The 25,568-nt window shown below is 36.5% G+C and overlaps 1 protein-coding gene across 3 annotated transcripts in view; it reads left to right on the forward strand.

Annotated features, from left to right (window-relative positions):
• The window catches only part of edil3a (EGF-like repeats and discoidin I-like domains 3a), a 194,137-nt gene extending 184,208 nt beyond the window's left edge, over positions 1–9,929 (forward strand). For all 3 annotated transcript variants that reach the window (XM_053610232.1, XM_053610233.1, XM_053610234.1), the window contains one exon: positions 9,052–9,929. In XM_053610232.1, coding sequence (XP_053466207.1) covers positions 9,052–9,201 — 150 coding nt within the window. In that variant the 3' untranslated portion in view covers positions 9,202–9,929. The remainder of the gene's footprint in view (positions 1–9,051) is intronic.
• Positions 9,930–25,568: the final 15,639 nt, after the last annotated feature.

Genomic DNA, 25,568 nt, shown 5'->3' on the forward strand with positions numbered 1-25,568 from the left:
ATGTGATATGTTCTCTTAAATCTGACCGACCACTTCTTCCATTTTATTTAATTTGTTTCATTGTAGTGGAATCTTTGCTATGAAGGTTCTTGGTTTAAATGAATCCTGAGTAATCCTGGTTTGAAAATGCATAAATGAAAAATGTTTAGCAAGGCTGCTCAGAAAAATCTAATTATCAATAAAGCACAAAAATCTCTTTTTTTTATTATTATTTATCTAGCAATAATATGCCTTTATCGTCATATGTTAAATAATTTTATTGATCTAATTGTTGGATTATGTAGATGCAACATAGATGAAATGCAAACAGATGAGACAAACTAAATGATACTCATTTTATCGTTCCGTTTTCACTTGAATTCAAGCATTGTGAATAATCGATAGTAAATTACTGACTCTCAAAGGAATGTGATAACCAATTGGAGTAGGTGATAAAAAGAAGAAAACAAATATTTCAATGCTGCATTAGTGTTATATTATTTGTCATGCATTCGTCAGTACTGTGCCATAGTGTTAAGTTAGTATGTGGAGTTTCTTCGTGATCTATTAATACAAGATTGAGTGCGCTGATGCACTCCAGAAACAGCCTTTCACAGTACAGCATATGGAACAGGCCAAGAGGGCAGCAAGAACCGCCTGAGCCAGCTGGCATGGGGAAAAAAAATCATGCTTCTATAAAACATTATTTATGTCAAGAAACCAAAAATTATTATTCAATCACATAATTAACACCTGTTAGATATTATTTTCTTAGTGAGCTGGTTAAAGAACATATTCACTAAACATTATGTTCTACAATCAATGTTGCATGTCTTGCAAGATTTATATTAAAATACCCAATATATACCAAAAAGTTTAAAACACTTTTAACAATATTCATTAACACAGATGGCACCCTTCATGAAGGGTGCCATCTAGTACATGTCTAGTACAACATATGTGTGCACAGGTATAAATACTGCAAAGAGATATTGGTTATGCGTCGGGCACTAAAATAATCTTTTTGTTTCATATTTACCAATCAGTAATACACTCACCATCCACTTTATTAGCAACACCTGTACACCTGCATTTTCATCCACTCAGCCAATCATGTGACAGCAGCACAATGCATAAAATCATGCAGATACAAGTCAAGAGCTTCAGTTAGTGTTTACATCAAACATCAGATTGGAGAAAATGTAATATCAGTGACTTTATCTGTGGCATGGTTGCTGGTGCCAGATTTGGCTGGTTTGAGTATTTAATAAAATGTTGATCTCCTGGGAATTTCACATGCAACAATCTCTAGAGTTTACACAGAATTGTAGGAAAAACAAAACAAAAACAAAAAAAAACACTGAGTGTGCGACAGTTCTGTGGGTGGAAACACCTTGTTGATACGTGAGGTCAGAGGAAAATGGCCAGATTGGGTCGAGGATATAGTAACTCATATAATTACACTTTACAACCGTGGTGAGCAGAAAAGCTTCAAAACATCATTTGCTGCAACAGCAGAAGACCTAATGAGGTCCCACTCCTGTCAGCCAAGAACAGTAATCTGAGTGCACAGGCTAATCGAAAGTGGACAGTTAAAGATTAGACAAAATCACTGTGGTACTTATTTAAAGAAAACTGTAGTCACTGAACTATGGTCTGTTTTTTCATTCCTTGATCATTTCTGCTACAATATCATTTGATTGAATATGACTGAAATATTTAGCTGGGTCTGCATCCAGACCACAGTCCTCCAGTTGGCCCCTGCTATAGGAATTCTGAATAAGATAACAGAACAGTAGTTTGATGATAGAAGGAAATGTCTAAATTGACAAATTGTGCCCAATATATATGTAGCTTAATAGGATGAAAATGATTCTTTGTTACACAACGCGCCAAGAAGCAGTGGTGCTCTGCATGCCACACTGGTAGGATGGCAGACCTCGTAGGGTTAAGCATTTTTACCTGCAAACTAGTCACAGTGAACTTTAAAACACCACAGCTGCCAGATCTGCCTCTGGGAATTGCCTGACCCTCCAAAAAAGGTCATGGGAATTTCCGCTTGTCAATCCTTGACATTAAGTAAATACAAAACACAACTAGTGCAGCACAGTGCTCCCCTGCTCTCACCATCTGTGTTGCACTGTGCCACTCCCTCATGCCCTCCTGCAGCTCTATGCCAGGCCTGCTGCTCCACCGGCCCTGTACCCAGCTGCTAGCTGTATGGAGATTACGCCACTCAGCCTTAGCTAAGCTTCACTTCTGAACCACCACATGCTGCTGAAGCTCATATCTGATGAGAAAGCACAGGCCCTGAGGGAGCCAACTGATGTGAGAGGGGTTGGCGGTGTGTGTGATTGTATGACAGTATGACAGACTCACCTAATGTTAAAGTGCATGTGCATATGTATGAGAAGCAGAGATGAGATGTAAAGAAAGACAAAATGTTTGAATAGAATCACTTATGCAAGATGAGGTATTAGTTAATCCTGGGAACAATTCAGATGTTGTTTTTAGCTTTTTTTTCAGTGGTGGAGACAGAATCAGAAACAGACTCTGTTTTACAGGTATTTGCAGGTATGTTACACACATAAAAAATGTATGAATATATGTAACATATTAACATGGAGTGTTATTAACATCATTAGTGTCTTAGAATAGTGTAATTTTAATTCATTCAGAATTGATTTAAGTACACATTGTGAGGAGTTAATACAGAATTTTGACTTCAGATATAATCAGATATGTGTGGTATATGCTACGCCAGAGGTGGATGCAGGGTGGAATGTGTCGAACACAGAGGTATCTCTCAGTTATGCTCGATTCTGACCTTGAACCTAAGTCTGTTTTTCGTGCATAGTATACAGAGTTCCACTGACTAACACTGTGTTGTAATCATACTGTAATCACACTGAAACATGTTTTGGGCTGTAAATATACTTAAAAAATTATGGAATGTCATTAGTTTTATGACATTATGAATTAATTAATCATATGAATTGTCCATGTAGAGGCTGTTTCTCTTTATTTGATGTGTACAGTGGAGCTCAGAGGTGATTCAATACTTATCTCAGTGACCAAATGTTATATATATATATATATATATATATATATATATATATATATATATATATATATATATATATATAGTGTGTGTGTGTGTGTGTGTGTGTATGTCATATATCAAGGAGGTAACTCTGGACTTCATTTCCCAGCAGCCACTACAACATACTACATCATTGTCACATGACCACCTGCACCTGTATCACGTTTCTGTTTAGCAAGCACTCCTATATATAGCCACTGTTTGTACTGCTTCCTCATCTTACGTATTGTCTATCTTGACCTTTGTCCCTGTACCATGTTTTGTTTCATAGTTTATGTTTAGCCTTAGCCACAGTATTTTGCCTAGTTGTCTTAGTGTCTTTGTTTTGTTGTTTGTTTGTTATATATATATATGAGAGAGAGAGAGAGAGAGAGAGAGAGAGAGAGAGAGGGATGGATGGATGGATGGATAGTTGTTAAATGCACTGTGATATAAAACCAAGAGACAATTTAAAAATAAACAATTAAAAAAGAAAGTATAATATAATGATATGGCAAACATTCAAACAATTAATTGAAATTTGTTTTAATTGAACAATATGGCTTCCACCCTCATTATTCAGCAGCTTATAAAATAGCACTTCATCCAGCACATCTTAATATTTTGCATGGCAGTAAAAAATAAAGTGAAGCTTAAGAATGGGTGAAAAGAGTCTGGAAGGACACAAAAAATGTATATGTATGGAAAAGAAAACTGAGGAAAAAAATTCTGTGAAGCTGTACACAGTAACTTGTAATCGATTACTACTGCTTACCAGTGCTGTTGGATCTCTAATGTTAGGTTATATACTGTGAATTTATAAGGTGCCTTTCAGTCTAGCAGTTTTTTTTTCTTCTTCCACAAAGTTAATAATCTCAAAGAATAAATGTATTATGTCCTTTGACATCACACTATTATAATAAGTACATGTTGTCTGTGCACTATTTAGTAAAAGACAGACAAATAAAAACAGAATCACCAGTCACAAGATCAAGACCTATACATACTAATGGTACCAAAGATGTACCCTTCAAGTGAAAGTGCTTCACTTTGTCATTATTAGCCAGGATGTGTTTAATGTTCTTTCAATCTGCTGATTGAACTGACAGGATATTGTTTGTTGTTGATGCTCTTGGTAATAGCTCTGGGGACCTGGTGCTTGAATTAGCTTCATATGCTTCTTCTACTTCAATGTTTAAATATTGAGCAGAATTATGACTTAAAGAGGCTAAGAAGTGATACTTAGGTATGTGATCCCTCTCATGGGGTCTCAATAATAAATCTTCAGCTTTAAAAAGAGAAAGTGGGAGTGCCTGTCTGTTTCTAATCCACCGCTCACTCTCTCAACTTACTTACGTCTCACATAATCTCATGTCTTGTAGCACTAAGCCTCTCAGTAATCATAAAACCAAGACTAGGAGCTGCAGCTTTCAGCAAAAATGTATTCAATATCCGAAGAGCCTGATAATGAGGCCACAAAACAGGAATACAAAAATAAGATTAAATGTGTGCTTGATCTTGAATCAGCACCTCTTTTGAAATGGCTTGCAATTCAGGAATCCTGGGAGCTTGGGATTCTCACACATCTATGGCAGTGGGAAGTTTGAGTCAAATTAAAAATTACGTTACCATCAGTCATTCGAGTAGGCTTGCATGTGTAGTGTTTTATTCCGATCACATCACAAAAAAATATTTCAGCAGTGCTCACTGTTACAGCAGATAGTTGTGCTCGTGGGAAATGCAAGATAAATTCTTGCCATTTTTTTTTTAGTTTGACCTACAGTATAAAAGATTTTCTTTTAGAGCCTGCACAAAGACTTTCTTTTATCTGGCTTTGCTAATATCACTACACAGAGTGACTCATCAGGTCTGGTCCACTAGTTTCAACTTTCAGGTGAGAATTTCGTCACTTGCTCTTTGTGTCATAATTGCAGTGGTTCAATTCTGCCAATGCTAAACCCCATTTTATGCCATTCATGGGCTGGTTGCTTCTATATTATAGTCAAGTGTGCACATAGATGTTTAATTTACCATGAAGCGTACAGCTCAATGTAATTTTCTCTCTTTATACTATTAGCATTCCTTGATTTGTTTATTTTTCTACTTTGGTTTGCCCAACAATGCATACAGACAATCTCATAGTGATGTTTACAGCGGGGGTGTCCTATCTTATCCGCAAAGGGACGATGTGGGTTCAGGTTTTCATTCCAATCAAGGAGGAATACCACACCTGATTCCAACTGTTTAATCAGCGGCTTGGCTTACAGTAGACTGGCTTTCAGGTGTGCCTCTGCTTGGTTGGATTGAAAACCTGCACCCACACCGGCCATTTGCAGATAAGATTGGACACCCCTGGTTTTGACCTTTTGGGTGTCATACATCCCAAATTTTGTTTATCTGACAGCTACGTTGGATTTTGAGGACGTTTAGGAAGATTAGTTTGAAAACTGTAATACCAAGACCAATCACCAATCATGGTATCTATATTGAGGTTTTATTACAAAATGCAAATATTTCCATATTCAGCTTTCATTATAGGTACTGTTTGGTGTAGATTCTTTTCATAGTTTCTCGATACCACCTGGTTAAAATCATAAGATGATTATCAAGACCTTTATAATATAAATTAATATAGATCAAGATTTCTGTGGAGAATTGTGTCAAAAGATAACATGACTTTAGAGATTTACATGTTCAACATGAATATGTAATTTCAGGCATTTCTACCTAAAGGTGTAAAATACAATGCAGGCTCAATGCATACAGGTTACTTTGGGCTCCATGGTGTGATTTACTACTTGTGTGTTGCTTCAGGGATGCGGTTTAGGCATGGTTTATCCTGTTTGTCTGCTGCCTGACTGTGGCCCTGGATTGTCAGTGATTAAGTAGGCCTGTCTATGTATATTACAAGAAATGAGAGTAGCACCTTCCCAAGTGGTAAAACATATACCAGATTTGCCCTCTAATGTAGTCCACTTGTCAATAATGCCCACATTGTTTTCAGAGCATCCAGAAGTTCAGCAACCATAACCTGCTGTAAGTTACATCGCCATGCAGCCTTGTGATGGGGCCAGAGCATAATAATAATAATAATAATAATAATAATAATAATAATTATTATTATTATTATTATTATTATTATTATAATTCCTTAGATTTATATAGCACTTTTCTAGATACTCAAAGCGCTTCACATTGTGTGTGTGGAGGGGGGAAATCTCCTCAAACCACCACCAGTGTGTAGCATAGTGAGCCAGAACGCCCACCACACACCAGCTATTGGTGGAGAGGAGAGGAGAGTGATGAAGCCAATTCAGGGTTGGAGTTTATTAGGGGCCCATGATAGATAAAGGCCAGTGGGGGAATTTCACCAGGACACCGGGGTTATTATCTTTTACGAGAAGTGTCCTGGGGCTTTTAATGACCACAGAGAGTCAGGACCTCCGTTTAACATCTCATCCGAAAGAAGGTGCTGTTTTTACAATATAGTGTCCCTGTCACTGTACTGGGGCATTACGACCCACCCAGACCACATGGTGAACACCCCCTGCTGGCCCTGACCCCTAATACCACTTCCAGCTGCAACCTTAGTTTTCCCCAGGAGGTCTTCTATCCAGATACTGGCCAGGCTCAACCCTGCTTAACTTCAATGGGAAAGCAGGCAAGGGATGCAGGATGATATGGCTCTGTATGCCATATACTACAGCATCATACAGCACCTTCACTAATTTACACACCTCTTTTATATTACTCTTAGTAATCTCTGACTGATGAACATATACATCATTAGCACTTACATGGATAACTACCTTATAAAACCTGCGCTTGCCTAACATCCTAAAATTAACTGCAATGTCTGGCTTTGTGGTTTCTGACTATAGTTTCTAGTGCCGCTGAAGGCCTAGCTACTTTCACGTGTCATAGAGTCTCCTATAACTAGAGCACTTTCAACAGCCAAATCAGAGAGGGATGGTGCATTGTGATTATTCCAATTATTCACCAATTTCATGAGTCACAGACCCAGTGTAAGTTGAGAACCCACAGAACTTCCTCTAACAACTCTATAAGCCTCTATCTATCATTAACCCTCTGTAATATTACAATGTACACCTTCAATGTTACAACCTTATCTGTCAGACTGGTTTCTGGTCTACATTATGATTCAACTGACAGTGGAAGAATATCTAAGCATCTTACACTCAACACACTGAATCACATCGATGTTGAACATGAAATAGTGCAAACAATGAGGATGTTACTTATATAGGAAGGATTATTTCAGGCTAATCGAATGGGAGTCAACTCTGTTTGCTTTATCTAAAGGAAACCTTTGAGGAAATGTAGTGGTGGATAAATGAAGGCATAAAGGAATTCCACAGCATTAGACATAATATAAAGAATGCACAAAAATTTCAGTAGCAGGAGAGAACTTTCCACATCCATAAATTTGAATATGTTACAAACCTTCTGATGCCCATTTGTTTAGAACCTTGATTGTGGATGCTTCTTGTAGATCCCTAATCTGCAAACAAAAACATTTCAGGAAGCTGATGGAAAGCTCAGCAAATGAGCTCAGTGTCTCTGATAATCAATTTTTCATAACACCCCCTCTTTCTCTCACCAGGGCCACAGACATGAGATTGATACTATGGCAGTAAAGAACGCATTGCAAGAGTCTGGAGAAGAATGTACAAGTTGTATATTTGGTGTTTGTGATGCACAATGCTGAGCCTGTCTCAGTGAGGACTCACCACAGTTGTCTTTTCTTCTTTCTGTTGATATACTTCAGGCTGTCTGCATGCTAAAAAAGGAGATGGAGATGCCTTTGAAGCCCACCGGAGAACTTTGTTTTCCACCAGCCCATTTTTTTTGTTGTTGTTGCTCTTGTTTCATGTGAACTTTTACCCTGCCTCCATAGGTAGCTCATACAGAGAGAAGTGGAAATTGTTTACTTTTCTTCAGTGCATCATTTTTTTTTTACACATTAGGAGAAACAGATTTTTTTAACCTAAAACCTGGCATAGTGCTTTTAAAACTTGGTATGTTTTCTCAGTCTCTTGTATGCAATATAGGAGTTGATCCTGCACTAATTAAATAGGAATTGCAGTGCTTTTTTTATGTATAGTCTGCAGTCTTCTATTTTCACAATAGCTAATCGCTAATAAATCTTCTTACATTGAGCATAGCCTACGATAAATTTCATAGGGAATTTCATTGCATTCCCCATGTTTTCAGGAGATCACAAGTTCAAATCCCAACACTGCCATGGCTATCCATGGTCAGGAGTCAAAAAGAACAAAATTGATTTAGATGGATGACATTACTCTCTCCTCTGTCAATCAAAGCAACACCAGCCAATTTGGTTAATGAGCTAATGCATGTGGAAGTAGGCAGATACCTTCAGGTGACCTGTGACATAGCATGAATAGAAGAAAATATAAGGTGGTTGGTTTCACATCTCTTGGCGGAAGAACCCTCCCTGGATAGTTGCTTTCATTTTACAGCTGAGATGTAACTAGCTAGAGCTATAAGTGTCATTTATGTCTGTTGTTTGTGATAGTTACTGTGCTGCCATTTTGACCAGGGCTTGCTTTTAAGTAAAATAATTAAATGAAATAAAATAAATAAAAGTGGGTGGTGGGCTTAGTGGTTAGCATGGGTGGATGGAAATAAAAGTGGGTGGGGATTGGCAAAATTACCAACTTTGGAGAAAATCCGGTAGAAATAATTGAATTGTATAAATGTTCCACTGAGAGAACATTTGCAGAGAAAACAGCAATGACATTCTGTAACAAAGTACTTTCAGTATATGTTCAGTATATTTGGATTGAGAAATGCCCTGCCAATTTTTGTAAAGTGCACAATTCAGATGTGTAATTTGACAATGTAGACGATATTCAGAAGTCTTGACTGATCTTTACTGACTTTTGACGACCTGTGAAGGTTTACAGTTACTCAAGTTGTGTTGTTTTTTTTCTGTATTTTTTCAGGTATTTCAAGGAAACTTTGATAACGACACACACAGGAAAAACGTGATTGATCCTCCCATCTATACCCGCTTCATCCGGATCCTTCCATGGTCATGGTATGGGAGGATCACTCTGCGTGCAGAAGTACTTGGATGCACGGAGGAAGAGTAAAAATCCCCAGATCCCACTTTTTTTTTCTCGCTTGGTACACTTCAGTACCAGTTTCAGATTCAGTATAAACTTTGCTCGAGCTGTATAGCGGATATCAATTTCCAGTAGAGTTTGCTTTTTTGTTTTTCAAAATGGTTTGGAGGTGCATATTGGGGGTGCGAGTGGTTGCTGTTTTATGTTTTGTACACTAAATTCCAACCCTACAATTATGTTTGTCATCTTAATTTCCTGTGCTTGGGGTCATTTGGTTCAAGTTTAAGATTTTGCCCTATGTTTATAGAGTCTTGTAATTTCTGATAGGATTGAGGGATTGGGGTTGGGTTTATTTCACTGTGGCTAAAGCAGTGGGATGTTAGCCACTGGATGGGTCACTTTTAAACCAACACAATAAAAAAAATGATATACTATGCTTCATGGACCATAATCAAACAGCTTTAACTCATAACTAAAACAAAATTGATAAAATGTTTAAAGCACCACTACTATAATAGTAGAATTTATGTTTCCTGCTTTTCTGTTTTATTTTAACACCTTATCAAAATTACAATTACATAATACACTGATGTTGTGTAGAGGAAATATGATACTTGTATTATATATTAAACACTGAATTACTGCATGGTGCATAAATTATATTAGAAATGTTAGGCATCTAATTCCCTTAACATTGTAATTTTGCTCCATATTAAACATTTATCACTTAAATTAATCACTTTGAATCTGTTTTACTTGCATTTCTAATATATATATATATATATATATATATATATATATATATATATATATATCACTACCAATAAATACAAGTATTGTATTGCATAAACTAGAAATTATTAAATCAGTATTATAAGTGTGGCATAAATGTAGCTCTTGCTAACTTTTCACAGATACGTTGACGATTAGATTTATTAATACTAAAGTGCACTTCCAACGCAAAGCTACATTTGTAGACTTGTCACACATTCTAGTTGCACCAAGCTGCTCTCACACGAATGCCATATGAATTTTAATGAGCAAGAGAGATTTAATTGGATATCATATTCAAAAAGTCTTTAAAAAAGTGTTGCTTGCTAACCCTCATACATTTGCCACTCATAACTTTTTATAGCTCGTGCAAATTTTTACAGATGTGCAATTCTGTAAAAGTATGTTTGTTTGATACCTAAAAGACAGGCTGTAGAATGTTTTAAACTGGGAAATGTCCAGGAGGATTTGCAATCCTGGTCTATCTTTAATCTCAGTTGTATTTAATTTGTTGTTGTTAAAATATGCTACTAACTTCTATTTGTATGTCCAGTTTCTCACTATTTTGACCTCTATTTTTATTGGCTGGTTATTTTTTATTTATTTATTTGCTGCATTAATCAGCTTTACTACTGTACTTTTTTTTTTGTTTCCATTAATGTAAAATCCTCAGGTTAGAAGTCAGAAGTCAGCCCTTGGCAAATAGATATTCATCCAGTATCCAAACTAAGAAAAGAAAAAAATGTTCACCCAAACTTAAACCATCAACGTACAATCTAATACACTATAAAGATTATGAAGAGTTATAGATACAATATGTTTATACAGCTATTCAGTGACGCCCATTGGATTGTCACAAGAAATTCATAAATGTGTTTGTCTCTCTTGGGAATTGATGAATTCAGGTGTAACTGGAAAGGGTTAAATCAATGTCTATTCCTAAAAATCATCAGTCTTTCTTGAATGCAGAAGAGGAGTAGATATCCCTTTTAAAGCAGGGGAAAAGGGCCACTGAGACATGTAATGTATCATAATAATATCTTAAACCATTCATCACTGATCATTTGTACAACTTTGAATGTGATGTGTAAAACAAAAACAAAAAAAGGAAAAAAAAATCATTAACAATGTTTATTCACAGTATGGTGACATGAAACGTAATCATCATGTACACTTAACATATTTTCTAACAGATGAATGTTGCAAGAAGTCATATATTTGTATTTGATTTATTAACATCTGTATGGAGGTATTGATATAGTAATCCTTGTCTAACATTGCCCTGTGTCACCGCTAACACAGGCTGTCCTGTTCAAATGACTTGTGTTCACATTGTAGCAGTTTTTTGTACTTCTTGGGGGCTAACAGTCAATGAAGATAAAAACCTTGAAAAAAATGTCCATAGGCACATTTTTTAAATTATATGTACTGGTGAGTTCAATAGTCCGGTATTTCCATTTTATGTGCTGTGAAGTGGTGTGTAAAGCTGATATCAGGATATCCCTGTGGGCCACACATCATTTATTTATGTTTTTGCTTCATTTTGTTTTGTTTTGTGTTTTACCAGACAATTTTGCAAATAAATTAATGCCACCCCATGTTTTGCATTCAATTGCAAGTATCTGAAAAAATGTACTGATAACATGCTGATTAGTGAAAGCTGAAGAGTGTACAAAAAAGCCATTATCACCCGTTAGTCCACTCTTTGGTTTGTCAAATAAATCAAAGTCTGTGAAATAATATGTGGGAATTTTTTTTGTTTGTGTTGTTTTGTTTTTTCAAATACTGAAATTTGGTTGGTATCATTAGTTTAATTCACGATGAGTGCATGTAACAAAATGATGTCCATTAATGAAACAATTACGAGGGAGTGACAGAGTGAGGGTAATTACCTCAGATAAGCGAAGACGCCCTAATTAAATCTAATTAGAAAACGGTCTGTTTACTGTTCTATCCCATCATTCAAGGTCTCTTTAGTAGGGCACCATTCTTACTGCAATATTTTAGGTTTTTTTTTATTTTGACTTACATTTTCAGATGTGCATACGTTCTCAGTCACCTCAAGAGGTGACACTACAATCCTAGTTCAAGGCAAAAGTTTTCTATGGCATTTTAACCAGAAAGTAATGGGTATATTTCTTAAATTCCACAAAGATTAAACAAATATAAAGTACTTTACAAGCCAGTAGTACAGTAATTCCCATATTTCTCATTTCAGCTTATTTTGGCATACAGTAACATGACATGCTAGAAAAAAGCGTTTATGTTGCCTTAATAATAACTGATTGCCAGGCCAACTTTCCTTTATCATACTTTCTTTTTTTCTCACAAGCACATCAGAAAAAGCTGTGAAATTCTACATTCATTATAATTAGTGGTTTATTAGTTATTCAATAAAAATATATCATTATTAGTAAGTTGAGCATGACCTGCGCGCAGTTTGATGACAATAGGCCTAATATTAGTTCAGGCCTAATAATATCTATTAATTTCTCAATAATGTCCCTGCCTGTATGTATATAATTTGATGCCACTTTTGTGCCATATCCAATAATATTTTATAATTGGAAAACATAAAATGTAAATGTAAATTTAGTTTGAACTGCTCTCAGTAGAATCCTGTTTGATTTTCTTTAACTACCATTGTTGTACTGTAGCTAAAAGTGTGATATAAAAATAGATATTGTATAGCTAATAGTTGAAAAGTAAAATATAGTATATCAACATAGAATACATATGGACAAATATCTTTGCATCATCTATCCTGTAGTTAATTTGCACACTCAACTAAGTGCAGGACATATACACTGTAAGCAATTGCTTACTTTGTTTATGCAGTTAAACATACTTCACTTATGGCAACTTCTGACAAGGAAATAAATGAAAATTCTCAGCTTTAGTAATCATTACTTAAATGCACAAGTAACACAGAATCATCAGAGATCATGCATGTACAGTGTCACACTAAAGACACATTCTGAGGTAGAAGAACAGCACAGGGTTAAAGGCTAGAGTAAAGTCACCTGAGGTAGGATACTGTATGCTTTCATTACATAAAAAAAAAAAAAAGTTTTATTAAACTGTTACATCTTTATAGCCCTAGTCCCAGTTAAACAGTTAAAACCTAAACAAGCATGCTATTTGTTGTGTGCTGGGGAGGGAAGTGTGCATTATCACCAATTGTTAGTTTAGATGAAATGACCCACTAGCTAGGTACTTAGCTTAACATCAAGCTTGCTAGCTAGCCTTGCTGACAATTGCAAGTGAGATCTTGAAATTGATTTTGGGCATTCTTATAACTGGATTTTAATTAACTGTGTAGTGCAGTAATTTTATAATATTTGTGTAGAAATAGATAACATTAGATAGTCTTCAAACTTGTCAAAGATCATTTTAGCATGAATATCTAAAGGTAACCGAAAGCAATATTTACTACTGAATTTCCTTGAAAAGTTCTGGTAAACTTGCACTACCTGGAATTGTTGAGGGAATCAGTTTCTTTCTTTTTGTTGTTATTGTTCTTATTCTTATTGTTGTTGTTGTTGCTATTTTTATTTTTTTTTTAGACTTACTTGCAGCGTTTGCAACTTGCAGTGTTTCCAAGACAGTTAATCTAAGTCCTTGTCATATCCTGCTCCTACAAAAAAAATCTAAGATGCTTTTTCCAAAAATGGTAATTAGATTCCAAAGTAAGACTTCCTGAACTTCATAGTCATAATCATTATAATATAATATAATCTAAAATTACCCATGAGAGCCATTTATCAGTTGCATTAACTGAATGTTTCTCTGCATATCCCACAAAAATAAATCTGAGCACAAAAGAGATGCAGTATGCAGACCTATCATGGAGGCGTCACTCATCACTCATCACAACATCTACCAGCCATTGTGTAGAATCAAAGCCTGCTGCGGCTGCTTATCAACTGCCACTCAGACAATTAAATGCCACTCTGACATTAATATCAGGATTCAAAACCTGCTCTTTCTTGTCCTTTACTGCATCATTTTTACTGCTTTCAGTGATGTAAAGCATTCTCAGATCCTATGTGACAGCAGGACAGCTGAATATGTTTTGATAGGACTGACACCTCATGTCATGACAATCATTCATATGCTAAATTCATATAATGAATAGGGACCTTAGCATTGCTGCCTCACATTTCTAGGGTTGACGGTTTGATCATGAGCTTGGGTTACTGTCTGTGTTTCTCCTGCTCCTGTGGTTTCCTCCTACTGTCTAAAAACACACTGATAGGTGAATTGGCTATGCTAAATTGCCCCTAGGTGTGAATGAGAATGTTAATGTGTGCGTGCATGGTGCGTTTGATAGACTATAACATTCGGGGTGAATTCTCCTGCTGTGAGATCTTTTGGGATCTACCACAATTGATGGACGGATGGATGGATGATTGGATGGATGGATGGATACATGAGTGAATGAATATGTGTCCATGAACATTTTCCTAACTAAGACTAAACAGCTTAAGCCATGCCTAGTAATAACATTTGTGCTTTATATCAGTACTCTGGTTTCTCTGCAACCTTATCTTATGCAAAAAGAATATGGGGTGAATTTTTAAAAAAAAAAATATATACCAAAGTTTCAACTGTAGATTCTAGGTAAGGTGACCATTTTATCAACAATGAGCATTAGCATTTGGAAGAATAATTGGTTTCAAATTCAAGAAAACATTTTACTGTAAATATTTGCTCATTTCTGTCACATCCAGAAAATTCCAAAAATATTTTGCCTACAATCAGGCCTACTTCCCTTTGAGGGCACAGCTGAAGCTTTTCTGATTACTGATTCATCTCTGGTGTAGCTCATCCCAGTCTCAGACACTCCTATATATATACCACTTAGTATATTCTATTCATTGCTAAGTCTTATTTGCCCACTGTAGCCTACATTCCTAAGTCTTTTCATACATTGTATTTATCCGTCCACCTATTTTATATACCGCTTATCCTACTGGGTTGCGGGCAATCTGGAGCCTGTCCCAGGGAGCATGGGGCACAAGGCGGGGTACACCTTGGATTGGGTGTCAATCCATCACAGGGCACACACTCACATACACATTCACACACCCATTCATACACTATGGACATGCCAATCATCCTACCATGCATGTCTTTGGACTGGGGAAGGGAACCAGAGTACCCGGAGGAAACCCCCACAGCACAGGTCGAACATGCAAACTCCACACACACAGGGAAGCAGCAAAAATTGAACCCTCAATCCTAGAGGTCTGAGGCGAATACACTAACCATTAAGCCACCATGCACCCGTCATTATATTTATGTATTCCATATATGATCCTTATATTGTTTTTCTATTATTTGCCTGTTATTTGTTTTGTCATTTTGATCTTATGCTGTGCTTTGCTCTTTTTTCCCTTTCAGTCTTGAACTTAGCCTGGTTTTATGTGAATTGATTTGCCACTCACTCAAGTCCTCTTTTTATTATTATTAGGGGCCAAGCACAGAAGGTGCATAGGCACCTATTGTATCTGTTAGTTTTCTTCGTCTTCTTCTTCTTCCACTTTTGAGTCTATGGCAGCCCATAGAACCACTTGTGGGAAAGTTATGAAATTTGGTAGACAGGACAGTCTGAACTGTTATTACAACAAATTTGGAGTCTTTAACTCAAACTCTCTAGCACCACCAACTGTCCAAAATTGTACTCATGTTTATGCTAATAAATTTTGAACCATAAGGGCTAGAAACAAAATTCTTTTTTTTTTCTATGATTCCTGGCTCGATTCAATTGCATAAAATGGTTTCAACTTCTGCCGAGTAGACTTTCTGCCATTTTGAATTATCTGAAAAACCTACTTATTCGAATTCCTCCTAGGCCATTTCTCTGATTTTCACAAAAATCGTATCAGATCATCTTCAGACCATGTCAACAAAAATTTATGGAAATCCAGTTGATTAGTCAACCCATTCTCGAATAACGCAAACCAAATTTGACGAAGAGTACGCTAAAGTGAACTTGAGGCTATATGTCCGCAATGCTTTAGCCTATTGAGATGAAACTTATCACAAGCATGACCTGAGGGTGCCTGCACAGATTTGGTGAGTGCCTCCTAGTGGTCATGAGATGTGAAAAATGACTAATTTGGCTTATAACTTATGAACAGTTTGACCAAAAATCACAAGATTTAGCCTCTTTTCTTTACTTGGCCCCTTAATTGCTGCTTGCAGCTATATTTATTATTATTATTATTATTATTATTATTATTATTATTATTATTATTGCGATGGATTTGCACCCAGTCCAGGGTGTGCCTGATGCTCCCTGGGATAGGCTCAAGGTCCCCCACGACCCAGTAGGATAAGCAGTATAGAAAATGGATGGATGGATTAGTAACCTGTGAGTATCTTCCCCATTGAATCTGACTCTGACAGCTAGAGATTTTTAGCATCTTGCATGCAAAAATGTAAGTGAATGTCTCTCTTGTTCTGTATTACCCCTAGGTTTGACAAGAAGAGCTTTTCACCAATAATTTATAAATGTTTAGTTTCTGTTTGGATTGCACATATTTGCTTGCTGCCATATTGAATAGCATTGGCACCAGGACAATTCTGAATGTAAATCAAATACTTTGGCAAGCTGTTATTAAAAATGCATGACTATTTTAGCAGGTTCATGAAAAAACAAACAAGTGTATGTGTGATCAAATCTCATGGTAAATATAATTTGACTTGTGTTTATACACTCAGAACCTCATTATAATTTAATAAAATATGAGATTTGTTAATGGATGCAAAGGGTAGTGTTATATACAGTGCATCCGGAAAGTATTCCGGATAAATTTGCAAAGATTTCAAACAAACTTCTTTCACGTTATCATTATGGGGTATTGTTTGTAGAATTCTGAGGAAAATAATGAACTTAATCTATTTTGGAATAAGGCTGTAACATAACAAAATGTGGGAAAAGTGAAGCTCTGTGAATACTTTCCGGATGCACTGTTTCACTGCCTGTGAATTAGAAATGTCCCAATCCTGTAGAGGGTTAAACATGTAGATAAATATTTTTTAACCTTACGTATTTGTTTTTTTAAGTATAATATTTTTGCATTGATAACTGGTAAAGCTTTATATTTTATGTTCAAATCTAACAAGGAAGAAAGAAAGTGGGGCCAGTCACCTATCCATTGCTTTTCCAAGAAACTGCTCTTTTCCTTACTCTTCCTGCTGATTATTATAATACCATCTGTTTCTCCCACTGCACTGCAAAGAAAAAAAGCATCTTGCTAAACACTCATGGCAGACTTTTCTACAAGCAGCATGCAGGCAAATCACATCAACTGCTGAGCAAGACATTACTCCACAGGCACAGTGCTGGGAAATGTGTCCTAATTCTGACCAGTCACATTTTTCAGAAAAATAGCCCAGGTACTAATTAAAGTGCTTTCATAACTATGTTTTATCACAATCTCTCTTCTCTTTATGTTGCAACAGGCAGAAGAGCAAATTTTATTAAAAGAAAGACATTTATATTTATTTATTTGGCAGGCACTTTTATCCAAACTGACTTACAAATGAGGAAATACAAGCAAAGCTATATATCTAGCGGAGAACAATACAAGTAGTGCAAGATTTTTAAGTGAGTTCTAGAGAAGCAGAGTGCACAGAGTAGAGGTATATGAGCCAGTGAACCAGACAATGCCTAGGTAATACTAGGTAGCAAGTACAAGTCAGGAAATAGTAGTCATGCAAGCAATCAGGCAAATTGGAAAACTGGTATAACTTGGGCAACACTAAGGAAAATTGATAGACAAAGCAAGATCAAAACCAGTGAATTAAGGAAAACAACAGCTCAGTAACAATGCAGACAATTGAGACTTTGCATTGTGTGAGCTTATAGAGATCAAGGAATGTGTAATCAAAAGTATGAATGAGGACAGATGGAACTATATTAGGTTGGTTGAGAGTTTAGTGACTTTAGTGAGTTTAGTGAGTTTAGTGACTGAATTTGGAGTTTGTCATCTGACATGGAGATTGACATGGGGTCATGGGTATGGTCTGCACATACAGTAAGCATGACCACAAGCAGGTAAAGGTGCAGACATGACAATATCCACCATGGGATTCTACCTAATGGTAAATGGCACACTTATGTAGCGCTTTACACTGTGTTTCATTCACACACACACCAATGGTAGCAGCGCTGCCATGCAAGGCGTTAATTTGCCATTGGGAGCAACTTGGGGTTCAGCGTCTTGCCCAAGGATACTTCGGCATGTGGAGTCGTGGGCTGGGAATCGAACCGCCAACCCTACGATTAGTGGATAACCTGCTCTACCAACTGAGCCACAGCTGCCCCTGCCCTGACTGGGGTTCTATCCTAGGAGAGCCCATACGTTTTAGGGGCTGAATGATCAGATCAGTGTTTTATGACATGAGTGGGGATCTAGCATTGTCTCTTTGGGATGTAGACTTGCCAGTCAGTGAGATACAGGAGTGTTGGTCCATTCTGTGTATGCCGAGTGTGCCAGGGTGTGGCGATATCTGCATTTAAAACATTATGTAACATACCACATTCCTCCCCTGATAAGTGAACAATGTTGTCAGTGCTTGTGGACTCCTGGTCTAATGATTTTTTTAATGATCTTATAAAGTCTTAATAACACTCCCATTTTATTTTCTCTTTCACTAAGTGTAAATTCCCACAGAAACTAAATACTCTTCTGGTGTTTATTTCTTATTCATTTATAGAATTTTGAAATTATGAAAACTTAGTTACAGGTACATTACATGATACATATACACATGAAACACAAAACCCCTGTTTTTACTTTAAATGAAATACTTTGTGCCATTATCACCGCATGCACACTTAATCCATACATACATACATACATACACACATATATATATATATATATATATATATATATATATATATATATATATATATATATATATATATATATATATATATATATGTGTATGTGTATATATATATATATATATATATATATATATATATATATATGTGTGTGTGTGTATATATATATATACACACACACACACACACACACACAGTGGTATTGAATATGAGTATTGGAAGCGTCTTGGATCCCATAATCCCAAGTATTGGATCCCATAAATAATGATGTTGTGTGTATGTTGTGGAATGACAGGGAAAAAGTTTTGAACACGCTAACTGAGACATTCCAGACAACTAGAGGGCACCCTTGTTCCCCATGTAGAACTTCTACTTCACTTGTCTCTCTTATTTCCTGTGTAACCACACCCATGTGTGTATTATTTCCCTGATTGCTTAGTTCTCTATTTATGTTCCCTGTGTTTCTTCCTTAGTTGCTGGAGCATTAACTCATATCAGGTTATGTTTGAGTTTCTGGTTTTCTTATGTTTGTGTTTGCACTATGTTTTTGATTATTTTGCATTTTTCTTAGTGTTTACATTCTAGTTTATTAAGTTCTGATAATCCTGCTTCCTAGTGTGTCTACTCCTCGTGTTTGTCCTTTAAGTCTGATTCCTTGAGCCTGTTCCCTGTGTTGTTTTCAATAAAGAAGTTTTGCACATGCATCTGCACGTGAACCCCTACCCACTGAGGACACAGCTCAGCTTCCGTGTTCCACTGAGGTTGTCGCTCGGCTTTTGTGTTCCCCTGGTAATGTAACTTGGCTTCCGTATTCCCCTGGGGACGTCGCTCCACCTCTGCGTTTTGCTGAGGTTGTCGCCCTGCTTCCCTGTCTTGCTGAGGCTGTAACGCCACTCCTGTGTTCCACTGAGGACATCGCTCTGCTTCATGGTCCCATTATGGCCGTTGGATTGCTGCCTTCTTCTCATTCTGCTATTGTAAATCATCTTACTTTTTAATTCTCTTTTATGCTGCATCATATTGCATCATACTGAATCAAAGAAAACATGTGATCTACTTTATACGCCCCCTTTTAATATCCTTGTTTTTTGTTTGTTTGTTTGTTTGTTTGTTTTTTAAAGGTGGTGGTCTAGACAACTGAAAACCACATCTCCACTACTTCTACTTAATAAAGAATTGACAACCTCAGAGGTGTGAACTGAGTGTGGGGAATTTGAATAATTGGAATGACAGAAAACTTTCCCCAAATGATGATTCCCCATTAATTTTTTAATTAATGTGAATAGATCTGAACAGAATATTGCATAGTGACTCCTGGGGTGAGTATACAGCAGTCTTTATAAACACTGTGGAAGTTCATAGGAAGTGAAAGTACATGGTAGACTGCAATGGCACTACTTGTTCTATGAATAATTTGTCATGAACTGGCTTTTCAGGAAATACAATTTTGTTAGTATATCCAGGTGAAGAGGTGAGCCATAGCTACAGGTGGTGAGTTACAATGAGCAAGCAGTAAGAAGCAGAAGTAGAGCATATGGCTCAATCAGGCAGGTCTGAGATGAGCTACAGCAGTAGATATGTGTCAGTTTCTGGCACGAGCATCATATCAGACAGCAGGAGTACACACACAGCTCAAGACACAAACACACACACACACACACACACACACACAGAGCAGTGTGTTAGGTGTGATTTGAGCATACAGGTTAGGTAAAAGCATGCATTTTAGATGAGATTTCAGCATAAAGTTTTGTGAAGGGTGTGTACTATTGACAGTAAACCTCTATTAAAGATGAAACATTATTACTTTTTCTTGTGAAACAGAATTAGAACATTGATGCAGAATTGTTCCTGTGGAGCAGTGACCACAAGTTTATTTACTGCTGTCCATCACATTACAGATAGAAGCAGCACTTGAATATTTTTTTTAACCCTCTCCAAGTTGTTGAGGGTGCTGGAACGTACAGCAGTATAAGAAAAAAGAAACAAACCTACATAGACACACACACACACACACACACACACACACACACACATGCACACTGAGGGCATTTTATCTGCTTTCAGACGAGTTACAGCTTCCTCTGTTTCTTGAATAAAACTTCAATTTAAGATCATGCATATATCAGACCTTTTCAGTATTAGTACCATGTTTTAGACAAAATCACATATTTATGTGGCAGCCACCTTCTCAACAATGAGACATTAAGATCACAAAAGTCCTATTATCTCATCCTGTCTAGTCCACTGGGAGTTACTGACAGAATCAGGACAGGTGTGTATATAGATTAAATCTAAAAAAAAACAAACAAACAAACAAACAAAAAAAACACTATATATCATGTTCTTTAGCTATGGTTGGAGCTGGAACTGTAAAATGGGTCAAGCATTCAAGCTACATCCACATTAATCTGGATTGATCTGAAAACTATATTTTAATTTTTAAATGATCTCCGTCTACACTGGTGTTTTCAAACAATTTCCAAAAATTGCTTCTCCATACTGAAACGGCTGAAGATACTGACATCACTATAGTGCGCATGCTTAGTATTTCGATCAAACATTTATTTCAAAAATCAGTCTGAAGGTTGTATGGTGTGACATTAATCTTTAACAACTAGCAGAATTAATAGCAGGCACAACAACTGCAGTACCATCTTGTTTGTTCTGAGTTGAATGGGTCACATGACTGCATCACATGAATAAAAATATGTTATTGTATTTGAATATCTACATTTACATTTACATTTATTCATTTAGCAGATGCTTTTATCCAAAGCGACTTACAAATGAGAAAATAAAAGCAAAACGATATATCAAGCAGAGAACAATACAACAAAAGTAGTATCAAATATCTCCATTTTCTCAGTTCACACTACAACTCAAAAATGGCGCTTTCAAATTTATCCACTTGGGAGAGCGTTTTCAAAATGCTCCGTTTTCGCTGGACCAAAACATCTCAGTGTGGACGGAAGGCCAAAACATAGAGAAAAAGATGCGTTTTCATATGTATCCAGATTAATGTGGATGTAGCCTCATATAAGGGATAAGGCAATTTAACCTGCTCTTTTCCATGTTTATGTTTGTAGCTCCAAGATAATTTCATCTGTTCATCTTCAGTAATGGCTTTGTCCTAGACAGGGTTACAGTGAATCTGGAGCCTATCCTCAGAACACTGGGTGTGAGCTGGGGACACACCCTGAATGGGATGCTAGTCCATCAAAGGCACCATGCACACATGCATTTACATACTCATTCACACCTAGGGACAATGTAGTGTAGCTCATCTACCTACCAGCATGCTTTCGGAAGTGGGGAAAAACCCAGACAAAAGGATCATGCAAACCTCCACACAGACACTAACCTAAGTTCAGGATCGAACCAGGTATCCTGGAGCACATCCAGCTACCTGCTATGCCGCCATGCTGCCTAGATATCTACATGTAGATATTTTTAATTAAACAAAGACTCATTATTAATTATATTGCAGCATGACATCCACGTTGTAGCCATAAGATGATCTCAGTATATTTGGTATAGGTTCATCTCTGCCAAAAGATAATAACATACAACATTGTGCGGAGACCATACGCAGACTGTTGTGTAGTTCATGCACAACAATGTGTTTAATAACCAGAAGATAAAAAAGCCACAAACATTAAAGCAGCCTTGACTGAACAGCAGAAAAACACATAATGTTATATGTACTGGGCTGCAGGTAGTGTATAAATACCGAACAATGCATGCTTTGTAAATACAATGCTGCCTCTGTGATCTGCTGAAACATACATTTCCTAAATAAATAAAATTCTTGAACTGACCAGTTAGTGAGGTCAAGAATTATTGTGAGAAATATCTCCGTATCTAAGAAAGTGATGTGATATGATCACCTCATTATTGCATCCACTAAAGCAGGAGCTTATTAAGATGTTACAACAATAGCAGAAGTGTATCTTTTGTCTATTATTATATTATAGTATTATCATTATATTATATTAAATGTTGTAACATGTGCTTAAATGAAACCTGGGTAATCCATAGTCAAAAACAGGCTAGTTAAAAAATCTGACTTAATGCTACAAAAATGCAACAAAACACAGAAACAGCAGGGTATAAATAGACATACTAATTAATGGTTAGCAACAAACAGGTGAACACAGTTCACACACCAGTGACAGGACAAAGGCAGAGACAGGAACAAAACTAAAACAAAGATACATGTCAAAACAAACAAAAGCACATGAAGAATGAATGATCATCTCAGAACCATGCCACATGTCCTAATATCAGGAACATTGTGAAATCAAGTTGCTCTGTAACCACCTATGAATGATCATATGTCACTGCTTTATCTCTCATGGACATTATCTTACTGACCCACATAAAGCATGCAACTTTAGATTAAAAAAAAAAAAAAATTCAAAAGACCAGAGTATCATGCATCACTGACACAGCACAATAGCTTCTTTGATACATGGCTGAACACTAAGAGAAAAAGCAAGGTCCTGCATAATAATGCTATAATAAAGTTCTTTAAAACAATGTTCAAGGTCTAGTCAACAGCACTGTTGTAGCAAAACATCACTTCAGTGTACAATTACCTTCCCTATGGCAGCCTAGCCCAGTGACAAGCTGAAAGGCTTGATTTATTGATAGACAGTGTTCAGTCGTACACACACTGTTTCTGATAAATGCTACTAAATCGTGTTCAGTCCAAAAAATAAAAAGCGTACAGCTTCTCATGTTAAATGACATGTGGCACATGCTATGACTGCTTATACAGTACAATAATATTCAGGTGTTTACAAAATTAAATATGAATTAGTTATTCCTTTTATGTTTAAATGTACACTTTTAAAATGGTATGTCCTAAAAAGTATGCTCATAATTGAGATCAGTATTCAATAGTCATTAATATTCATATTCATTTAATTTAGTGCCTTTATTACTAGACTATACATATTATAACATATACCTGACCATATTGTGTCTATTGAATATGAGACACATTAGGGCTGTGTTGAGTAACACAAGTGTCTGTTCCGAGAGTGTAGAACACATTTTTCCACTTGACACATTGGGGTACATGATCTGGTAATATGAGGATAACACTTAATTGTATAGTGAGCTATCTACATGTCACTATCACTGTTAAGTAACTTCTTAACATTAGGTGCTGAATTTATCCTGGCATTTTTCACACTTGTCACTCTGCAACATAGGTACACATGGTAAACTATTGCTTTTTAATACAGCATAATTATTGTATTACGGCACCAAGTATGAATGTATAATCTTAGTAGTGTTCACACATTTATTGTAGTTTCACAAGTTACAGCATACAGTACATTAATATCTAATAGGCAATATGTGTACAAGAATTTTATTTTTACACATATTTATGTATTAAATGTTAGATAGTTATAGTGTCAAAGAATAATGTTATACTGATATGAGGATAAGAGAATAAGTGAAAGATGTGATAGAGGATGGCCAACTGAAGGTCATTACCCCCTAAACTCATTTGTCTCCAGGAAATAAAATGAGGAAAAAGGACAAATTTAAAATGTAAGTTAAATCCATATGCCTCATGCCCAATTTCCTCTGCCAGTTGGCATTCATACACTTTATGGATTGAGATTAGTAGGGTATTGGTGAGCATCTGAACAGCAGGATTAGGGGAGAAAAGCTGGCAAAGGAAAGAGCAAAGCATGAGAGAGCAGAAGCAGTGCCTGATACTCCAGTCTGTATACAGCTTCGGAAAATATCAAAAAAAAATGTAGCAGAAACCTATGAAAGAGGCATGAGTGTGGAGTGTGGAAAATGTTCAGGACCGCTGTACATGTTCAGGGATCTTCAGAAACAATCTCACATTCAGTTCACAATGCAGGGAGAGTGTAAGAGCTTCAGTGCCATGCTAATGATCACTTTGATGGGTGATAAATGAGCAGTGGCTCTAATAGTTAACATCATAGCTATATTCATTTAGCACAGGCTACAGACAATTTCTTATTCCCGTGACACAGTTAATGAAGCAGAAATAAATAATTAAAGCTTCCTGGCTACCAGAGACATTCTCATCAATATTGGTCAATTGCTGTAGATGTTCATGAATATGCACAGAGTATAGTGTGGATTATTTCGAGACCAGCTACTGTGCATGTTCCAGAGAGAGGGATTACCAAATTCACAAGGTCCCTGAAAATGCCAAAATGACACATTGAGACTCTTTCAGCTTTTTATGTAGATGCCATGATCATTTCTTTTTGAAGAAATTAAGCACACAGTGGTTTTTTTTTTTGTGTGTGTGTGTGTGTGTGTGTGTGTGTGTGTGTGTGTGTGTGTGTGTGAATTTAGAGGCTGTGAACACATTAAGAGGTGATGTAATAGTTTCCACTTTCCATGGTCAGGAGAAGCTGGAGAGAGGTGATAACATGCATATTAGACACAAGTCTCCAATTACTGAGATTTTGTTTCTTTTTTTAAGAGATTCTGCAATGTTTTATTCAAAATGAGAGAGAAGGAAACTAAGGGACCTTCCAAGGTCACTCAGACTGAGCCAACACTTTGTCATCTAATGACTGTAATGGCTTTAATGACTTGATTTAAATAGTTTATGAAGGCTGTTAATCTTCCTTTTTCCTGAGGAAATGTGAATCACTGCCAATAAATTTAAACAGTAGAGAGTACAATATCTATCTCTCCCTCTCTCGCCCTTTCAACTAAATCAGCGGCCTCTCCTCTGATTTTCAAGCTTCCT

This window comes from Ictalurus furcatus, chromosome 22 (assembly GCF_023375685.1).
Source record: "Ictalurus furcatus strain D&B chromosome 22, Billie_1.0, whole genome shotgun sequence".
NCBI classification, from domain to species: domain Eukaryota; kingdom Metazoa; phylum Chordata; class Actinopteri; order Siluriformes; family Ictaluridae; genus Ictalurus; species Ictalurus furcatus.